Source organism: Opisthocomus hoazin, chromosome 5, assembly GCF_030867145.1.
Source record: "Opisthocomus hoazin isolate bOpiHoa1 chromosome 5, bOpiHoa1.hap1, whole genome shotgun sequence".
NCBI classification, from domain to species: domain Eukaryota; kingdom Metazoa; phylum Chordata; class Aves; order Opisthocomiformes; family Opisthocomidae; genus Opisthocomus; species Opisthocomus hoazin.
In genome coordinates, this window is record NC_134418.1 from 64458375 (window position 1) to 64467007 (window position 8633).

At 58.4% G+C, this 8633-nt stretch overlaps 1 protein-coding gene across 4 annotated transcripts; it reads right to left on the minus strand.

Moving 5' to 3' along the window:
- Nucleotides 1-263: 263 nt before the first annotated feature.
- HOPX (HOP homeobox) lies at nucleotides 264-7989 on the minus strand. 4 transcript variants are annotated; one of them, XM_075420121.1, is made up of 3 exons: nucleotides 7822-7989; nucleotides 3042-3217; nucleotides 264-523 (listed from the first exon to the last, which is right to left on the minus strand). In XM_075420121.1, exons 2-3 carry the CDS (start codon nucleotides 3183-3185, stop codon nucleotides 446-448), a joined length of 222 nt encoding a protein of 73 aa, XP_075276236.1. In that variant the 5' UTR covers nucleotides 3186-3217; nucleotides 7822-7989; the 3' UTR covers nucleotides 264-445. The 4 variants fall into 4 exon arrangements, with proteins under 4 accessions (XP_075276236.1, XP_075276238.1, XP_075276235.1 ...); XM_075420123.1 differs by lacking the exon at nucleotides 7822-7989 and adding an exon at nucleotides 4705-4795; XM_075420120.1 differs by lacking the exon at nucleotides 7822-7989 and adding an exon at nucleotides 3461-3546.
- Between the last annotated feature and the right edge of the window lie 644 nt (nucleotides 7990-8633).

The following is an 8633-nucleotide window of genomic DNA, read 5'->3' on the forward strand; positions in this document are numbered from 1 at the left end:
ATCTTGAGCTAACCAAGATCACCTGAACAACACATGTCATTTTCCAGGTGCCCCCTCTCTGGATGATCTGTATATTAAAGCTAGCATGCAGGCACTGCCTCTGGGGATTGTAAAGAACAGAAATTGTTTTTGCCCCCTTCTATGTTTGAACCTTTCATGGCAGCTTTTCTGCAAGCCTGGGACACAAGGGCATGAGATTGCCTTGCCCTCTGCAGCCGCTGTTAATGGATGGGAATCACTAGGCAGGTTATGCAGCCATCAGAAGCTGTATACACACACACATATATATTTTCCTGGTTATGTACACTTTAAATAAAACTTATGTTAAATAGCAGGGTATTACTTTGCATCTCAAGACATATTGCAACAGAAGAACCCCAAGGGAGCCCACTCTGAAGAGCTTCACCATCATTTACAGCAGGCACGGGGATTGGAGCAGCGTCCTCTAGTCCCTGACAGAGCCGCTTTCCGAGGGCAGCCCTTCAGACTTCCTCCACTCCGCCAGGCGCTGCTTGAACCATTTCTGGAGAAAGAAAAAAAGAAAAAATGAGAGACTGAGTGCACTGGGCCGCGTGAGCCCTTTGCTAAAGGTGCAGATGCGGTCAGCACGTGGGACCAGGCGAGGGAAGGTCGGGGTGCTGGTGTGCCGTAGCAAGGCGCTGCGCTGTCCCCAGGCAGCAGGACAGCCACTCTGGACCGAACAGTCTTGTTACCTACGTGTGCACCTCTTTCAGACTCATTTCTCTTGCTGGGTTCAGACCTTGACAGCATGGGTGAGTCCTCATTTTATTGCTGTGAGTCCAGGCTTTTCTCGCAAACAGAGTAAGAGACACCTAAGGAGCTGCTAGGTGGTGTCTGTTTAAATGGCTGGAGCAGTGGAACAATCATTGCAGGTCCAAAACCAACGGGAATCAAAAGCTGGCCTGCTTCAGAAAGATTGAGAGAGACAATGCAGTAGCTCTCAATAAATTTCAGAACAAACAGATTTAAAAAAGGGGTTAAAAATGATCTTGGTTCTCAAGCAATATGCATGGCTATGTTTTTCCGTGGTAACTCAGCATCTCTAAGCCAGCTCCCAGAGCTGCTGCTGCCACTTCAACACAGCCACAAGTTAAAATGTCAGATAAAATGCAGCTGGGTAAAGCCACGCTGCCGTAAGAAGAGAGGTACAACGCGTGTGCCGGAAGCACAGCTCAGCCTTTTGTTTGGGAACGTGCCTGTGATGTGCTTTGTTGCTGCTCATTTTGTTGCTATATTTGTTCATGGCTATTTTTGAAGCTATTGTGGTCCATAACGATACCACCACGGTGCTCTCTGCAAGCGGCTCTCGCACTAGCGCTGCCTTGGACCGCATCCAGCCAGATGATTGCCTGCCCAGCCTCCTCCCAAAAATTTCGCTTCCTGTGCTAAACCATCATCTCCTGTTGACTCACTGCCTCTTTGCATCTCATTTTCAGTAAATGTTTTATTAAGATGGTTGCTATATCTAGCCAATAAAGCACTCCAGATGTCAGGAGCGATGATTCTCTGGGCGATAACGCAGTGCAGGCACTTTGCAGCTCACCATCCCAGTCTTGAACCTGTCCCTAACATGACCTTCATCTCCAGATCTCTAGGAGCACTCTGGGTTTGTCGGAACAGATGGCTATCAGGAAAGATATTAAGACATCTCCAGAGGTGTCCTGGGCATATATGGCCTGTGTTTACAATTCACTTCAGGAAAAAAAAATGGAGCAGTGCCATTTCTAAGGAGGAAAAGGTATTTCAGGGGTGCTGCCTCAAACAAGCAGTGGTACCTGTCCGTCACCAAAGCACAGCGGAGGAGGGCTCTCCTTTCCCCCTCCAGCCAAGGACTATCAGTGCAACGGGCCTTGCACCAGCATCCTTCCCTGCGACAGGGTAAATGCCGGCCTTGCCTGTTCGGCTCTCGTATCCCTTCAGCTTTGCCCAGGGAGAGCCAGGCTTGGCAGCTCTCTGCAAAATGCTGCTAATTTTCCAGTGGGCTGGATTTCTTTTCTATACCCATCAGCGCTGCTGTGGTCTAGTAGCTTAACAGACACCTGCATCAAAAATGGCTGCACCACAGCCTGCAGGAACTGGGAAGGAGCCGTTTGCTTCCGAAGCCCAGGGCAGCTTGCAGGTAGCCAGATGGAGCACAGGGCTCAGTGGAAGTCCCAGGCAGTGGCAGCCTGTCCCTGTGGAGGAACATTTGGAGGCCTGTGTCTCCTGGAGAGGCTGATGGACTCGCCCAACTTCTGGGTTTGGGAATGCTGAAGTAGCTGATTGCAGTGAGGGGGTGTGCACAGCCTGAACATGTCCCACAGCACGTCCTGCGGGAGCTGCGTCTATCCTGTATCGGTGTTAAAATGACTGTAGTTTCTTCAGAGCGTGAAGCCAGCCGTGTTTGGGCACCCGAGACTCTCAGAAATGGGTTGGAAGGAAAGGACGGCGTGTAGGGGTTGTACCTTCAGGGCTCCACAGCCAGGCAGTGACCCTCGGGGTGTGCCCTTGTTCTGGCTGCGGGGACCACTAGCCTGGTGTCCCAGCCCAGCTGGGGATGGGGCTCCCGGGCTGGGGGGGGGCACAAGGATCCCAGTGGGGCACAGGGCTGCTGTGCGGGAGGCCAGGGGTGTGGGAGGAAGGAGCTGCGATTACAGGGGGAAGGGGCTTTGGGGACGCAGGGGCAGGAACACACAGGATGCAGAGAGGACGTGGGGTACAGGGAGGTGCGGTGGTGCAGTAGAGCTCTGCAGGTGCAGCCTGGGGTGGGGGGTGCACTGGGGGTTGCAGAGGTGCAGGGGAGACTTGTGGGTGCAGTGTGGGGTGCAGTAAGGAGTAGCGGGGTGCAGAGAATGGAAGTAGGGAGCTTATGGGGCACAGAGGGGTGCAGGGGGTGCGGTCAGGGGACAGAAGGGTGCGGGGGATGTGACAGCGAGCCGGGGAGAGGGCAGGCAGGAGATGCGGGGGGAGCGTGTGGGGCACAGGGGCACGCAGGGGGAGCAGGGCCGGTGCCAAGGCGGGGGCGAGGGGCACGCACTCACCAGGGTCTGCTCCTCGGAGAGCCCGGTCTCGGCCGCGATGAGGCACAGCGTGGTGGGGTCGGGATGCTTGTTCACCTTGCAGAAGTTGTACTCCAGGATCTCCAGCTGCTCCTCAGTGGGAGTCACTGGCTTCTCCGTGGCCATCTCCTCCTGGGGCAGGGCTATGGGGCCAGGCACTGTGGAGAGGGGCCAGTGTCACTACCCAAGCTGGGAGTGGCCAGGGCTGAGCCCCAGTTTGCCATCCCCGTCCCCACCAGCTCCCCGCTCCCCAGTGGCCTCTGGCCACAGCAGGGCATAGCTCCCTTCCCAAAAGCATGCCGGTGAGCCCAGCCGGGAGCCCCAGCCCCCCAAGCAACTCCTGCCTCAGTTTCCCTGCTGTGGCGACCGCACGCCAGCAGCGCCCGTCAGAGCTGCCTCACCAGCCTCAGCTGGTGGGGAAGTGCAGCCTGTCCTCTGCTCAGCGCTCCCCTGTTGCTGTATTTATAGCCAGTGCGACTCCCGTGGGGACAATTCCTGTTTACAGCCGTATTTAGGCCTGGGCGTCACTTGGGAGTGATGTCACAGCAATGGGCATGTTGGGGGGGTTAATTTAAAGACGTTAATTAGAAAACGTTATTTTATCCTCTGGGTGAGGGGACAGTATCTGGCATACAGCGTAGTGGGTTTTCTTTTTTTTTCTTTTTTCCGTCTCCCCAGTGACCAGGCAAGTTTGCGCAAGGGACTCCCAAACCAGAGGATGCAGGGTCTTTTGGGAGCGTGGGCTTGGACCCATCAGTCACCCCATTTTCCCCCCGATCAGTGTCCTGGTCCTCCTCCGAGCAGCGTGGCCAGACATCACACAAAGCTGGTGACGGACAGGTGAGCTGCTTTGCTTTTACTAATATTTAATGTTATCAGGCATGAGCATAAGCAGTTAGTCCTCTTGTTCCTGAGCATCGCTGAACTGTTTGTTTGCTTGTTTTCTGGTGTGTAAGCAAAGGGTCAGTCCTCGGAGGACCCTACCCCATGCATGTCCGTTGCCCAAGTACTCGCTGCCTTCTGCTGCGATCAGTGCTAGGTGCTCCCAGCAACAGCAGAAGCAAGGAGCCCATGTTCTCCTCCAGAGTGATGTTTGTCCCACTTGCGCTTTGCACAAACCTCTGGCAGACTTGGCGCAAAAGCACAAGCAAAACAAGCAAGTATGTCTTGGGTAAGTCCCACACCTCTCTTTTGCAGGGCTCCAAGTTTGCTCCCGCGCGGCAGAGGGTCGAGCCTGCCAATTCAGTCAATGAAAACACGAGGCGTTGCCCCCACAAAGCATGCAGAAGTCCCTTGACACTGAATCATCTCGGTGTTTCCGAAACCAAGCTGTGGGGTGTTGGTGGGGGAGGAGCTGGGTGCAAAAATGTGGCCTTTCTTGATCTGCCCTGCTGCTGTCCGAGTTGCCCGGCCCGTCTCTGCCAGGTGGGCCAGTTGGTGCTGCTGGCTCTCCGGCACTGCCAGGAGCCCTTGGCCCACCTTTGGACTCCTCTGGGCTGTCCGCTGCAGACCTGCCCTGCCTCCACTTTGCAGTCCAGTTCTCCTTCCCTTTGGCTCGGGGATGTAACCCAGGCACCTCCATCGTGCTGCACCCCGACTGCGGAGCTTTAAACCCAGCTGCTTTCCTGGCTGACAGCCAACTCACCTTAACCCGCTAGGTACCCGCGGGCGTACTGGATGCCCCGGGGCTCTCACTTGCTGACAGCACTGCCGGGATGGGGCTCAGCTCCCAAACTGCCTCTCGGGTTGCAGAGAGCCAGCTGGAGAGATCCTCTTCTTTGAGCTTTCCCTCAAAAAGCAATGGCCACCCCCTTGTATGTAGGACGTGCTTTGACTAATAAAAGGATCCTTTGGCATTTGAGTAGGGGCTTATAAATAGACCAGGGCTGACTGTGAAACAGCCCACTCTGCTTGAGTCAGTTGGTGAATACCGATTCCAACATAGTGGTTGCGTAAGGCTGGAGCATCTCTGAGCGTGATGGAGTGTGCTGGTACACAGCACCATCCACCACCCTGGATGGGCCGGGGAAAGACCGTCCTTAACCCCCGGCTCTGCGAGGCGAGCTGGCCTGGTCTGCAGAGTGCTGCGGCCACAGGCGTGCGGCAGCAGCTGCCTGGGGAAAGATGCAGGGGGACAAGGAGATCCCCTGGTATTGAGGTGCTGCTCTCCAGCACTGGCTCCCAGGCTCTCCATGAGGTCAAAGTGCAGATGAGGCCAAGCTCAGGCCACGAGTCCTTCCTCTCCTACTTGATCAGCACCCCACTGAGCCACCTGCCCTTCTCCTAGAAAGCCCAGTCAACACAGGGCTCCTCATCACCTCTGGATCATGCGTCTAGCCTGGGCCACCTGCAGCAACACGTCCCGGCGGTTCATAAATCATCGTCTGCAGCCTGCTGCATTAATATACATTGGTGTGTGTGCGTTGATTTGCACAGGCAACACATACTTCAACTGTCACTGTTTCATCTGCACAGCTGTTTATATTTCTGATAGTCTCCAGGTTCCTGAGGCGTTTCCCCGTAGGACACAGCATCTTCTACCTGCTGGCATCTCAGGGTGTCCCAGCACGCATGATGTGATGCCTGATGGTTTTTCCTCCTCTCCCCTCTACGCCTGCTCTGGAGGGAGAACAGTTCCTGCCTCTCCAGGCTGTGAGATGGCTTTCAGGAAAAGGTCAAAGCCCTGGGGGGTCCTGGAGGGCTCTACAGGTCTCCCCACATTGCTCTGCTGGGCCCTGGAGGTCATCAGGAGCCATGCAGCCCTGTGCAGCACGTGGCACCCAGCACTCGGCACCTCTTGGGTGCTAAAAATTGGAGATATATGACAGGACTAGAGAGCACCAGGAGTCCCTAAAGGTCCCGACTGGCCGTACCTGGAACACTTCTCACCTACCTGCTGCTTAAATGAAGCCCTGTTTAAGCCCAGGCCTGGAGCCTGGCCTTCAGGCTGCCCAGGACCGCTCCCCTGTACAGGAGAGGTGATTTTCTTGCTTACATTTATGTAAGAAAGCCTGGCAGAAATACGGAGAATCACACCTGTTTTGCTCAGCTGCTGAAAAGCACCTCTGCTCACTGCATTTTTCCTGCCTAAATTTTTGCAGGCATTGGACAAAAATGTCTTTTTCAGTGCAAAGGATGTGAACCATCTGTTGGGCTTTCAGAAAGGCTGGGGGACTGTGGTCATCATTCAGCTCTGTGAGCAGCCCCGTGCCCACCGCCATCTCCCCTGGGCAGCACAGGGGTGAGGAGTTGGGTGGCAGGGGGTTACTCACCCATGCAGAAATGACAGTGCCAGCTGCCCTGTCACAGTGAAACCGTAGCACCGGTGGCACCTGCTCTGTCCTGCACGTCAAGCTAAAGAGCCCCGGGGAAGTCACACTTGGCTCTGACTAACTGTCTTGGTTTTAGGTGGGGCAACGCAAGAGCAGCCACCAGCAGAAGCTTGCAAGTGGATCATGGGCTGCCTGGGCTGCGGGCAGCTCCAGCCAGCGTTGCTGTGTACATGGTGGCTGTGCAGGCAGCACCTGGTGCTCTGAGGGTGGCTGGTGGGGCATCTAAATGCACCTCCAGGGCCCTTTTGGAGTGAGGAGATAAAAGGCAATGGCTGATGGACAAAAGTTACAGCAAGAGAAAGTCTTGTTAGATGTTGGGAAAAAAATCTTCATGTTGGGGGGTGTCCAGCATGGGCATGGGGACCAGAGAGGTGGGGGCACCTCCATCCTTGGTGATGTCTAAAAACCATCTGGGCAAGGCCCTGAGCGCCCTGACCTAGATGTGAGGTAGGAGCAGTGGGGTGCAGAGACCTCCCTCTGCAGTTCGACCGCCTGTGTCCTGCACTTGCGCCCAGCTCCCCAGAGACACCCCAAGGTTGCTAGCAGGGCTCCCAGCTCTGGCCGGAGAGGGGAGAGGACATCCCTCTGTCTCCCAGCGTGCCTGCCCAGCACCGCTAGTCCCGTCAGCATTTACTGTCCTGGCAGAAAGCGGCCACTTTTCCAGAAAAGACAGGATCTCTGCTCAGCTTTGCTTTTTCGAGCGGCGGCGGGCACAGTAGCCGGCTGGCTGTGCGGGTTTCTAACTATTCACCGCACCCGAAGCCCCCGGCAAACTCTCTGAGCAGCAGCTCCTGCCCAGCGGACGGGGGCCCACAGCCCCCCCCGGGCTCCTTGACCCCTTCCCAGTGTTCTCCCCGCTGTCGGGCTGGGATGCGACTGGAAGCATCCGCGGCTGGATCCACCGCAGGGATCGAAACGGCAGCTCCCCGGGCACACGGGTCCTCCTGCCCTCCCTCGCCCCGCTGAGGGGCCGCGTCCCGTCCCCCAGAGCCGCGTCCCGTCCCCGGCCCCCGGCTTTGCTCGGGCTCCCGCTGCGGGACGGCTGCGGGGAGCACCAGCCGGCACGGCGCACAGGGTGAGGCGGGGACGGGGGCTTGAAAAATGAACGGGACCCCGCCGCAAAGGAGGAAACCCCGCCCGTCACGCACCCCGCGGACTGCCCGCTCAGCCCCGCAGCAGGCGGCATCGGGCGGGAACGAAGCGGACGGGCGCACGGCGGCTGCGGGACCCCCGCGGCAGCCCCAGCCTGGGGTCCCCGCCTGCCCGAGCCCCCCTCTCCCCGCCCCAGGCACGAAGCTCTCCCCCCGCAGCGCTGCTGGGTGCTGCCCCAACAGCCCCCGGCACCGGAGCTCTGCTCCTCCCTCCATCCCCCCCGCACCCCCAGCCGCCGACCTCCCCCCCAGCACCCCCAGCTCAGAGCCCGCGCTTACCCGGAGCTGGCAGGGACCGACACGGCGTCAAACGAGAGCCCCGCGGGTCCCCGGGAGGCTGCTTAAGTACCCGCGCGTGTCTGTGACAGGCGGGGACCTGAAAAACCGGCCGCAAACCGCCGCCGCTCCCGGGACCCGCGGCCGCGCTCGGGGCCGGTAATTCAGGTTTGGCACCGGCTGCCCCTGGCGCGGCTCAACGGGCGGCTGCGGGCGCGGCGGGGCCCTCCGCTCCGCTCCCCCCCTCCGCTCCCCCCGTCTCCCCGGCTCGGACCCACCGGGGGCCGGAGACCCCCGCTCTCCTCGTCCCAAGCGCCCCGGAGCCTGCAGTCTCCCGGGGCGGGGGGGGGGTGTGTGTGATCGGACAGCAGCTTAACCAGAGGCGTCTGGTGGGGTGGGGTGGGGTGGGGAGGAGGTGGTCTTCTGGAAGGGGGTGCTGGAAAAGCAAGAGGGGCTGGAGGAAAGGGCCGGTGAGAAGCTGAGCGGGGGTTGCACCGGCTGAGGAGAACCGGCACTGGATGGGAACAGGTGTGGAGGTGGCTGGAGGCAGGGTCTGGGAGCGCGGCCCCCGGGGAGAAGCAGCTGGCCAAACCGCAGGCCAAAGCCATCCCGAAGACAGAGTGGTTTTGTAACGTGGGGGGAGACACGGGCCAAGGCAAGGGGGTTGCGAGGAGATCTGCGCCAAAGGGCGGCCAGGCCGGTGCCAATTTTCCTAGCAGGATGACGTTGATGAAGCCAGGGTGCTTTCACTACTGGGGCAGCCTCACTGCCTGAGAAACCGAGTGGTGCTGCACAGCGGCTGCCAGAGGAGGTTC

Coding starts and splice junctions, on each gene's coding strand:
- HOPX (XM_075420121.1), bottom strand. CDS start 3,185: ATGGCCACGGAGAAGCCAGTGACTCCCACTGAGGAGCAGCTGGAGATC. Junction 524..3,041: donor TCTCCGAGGAGCAGACCCTG/GTGAGTGCGTGC, acceptor TTCTTTCTCCAG/AAATGGTTCAAGCAGCGCCT.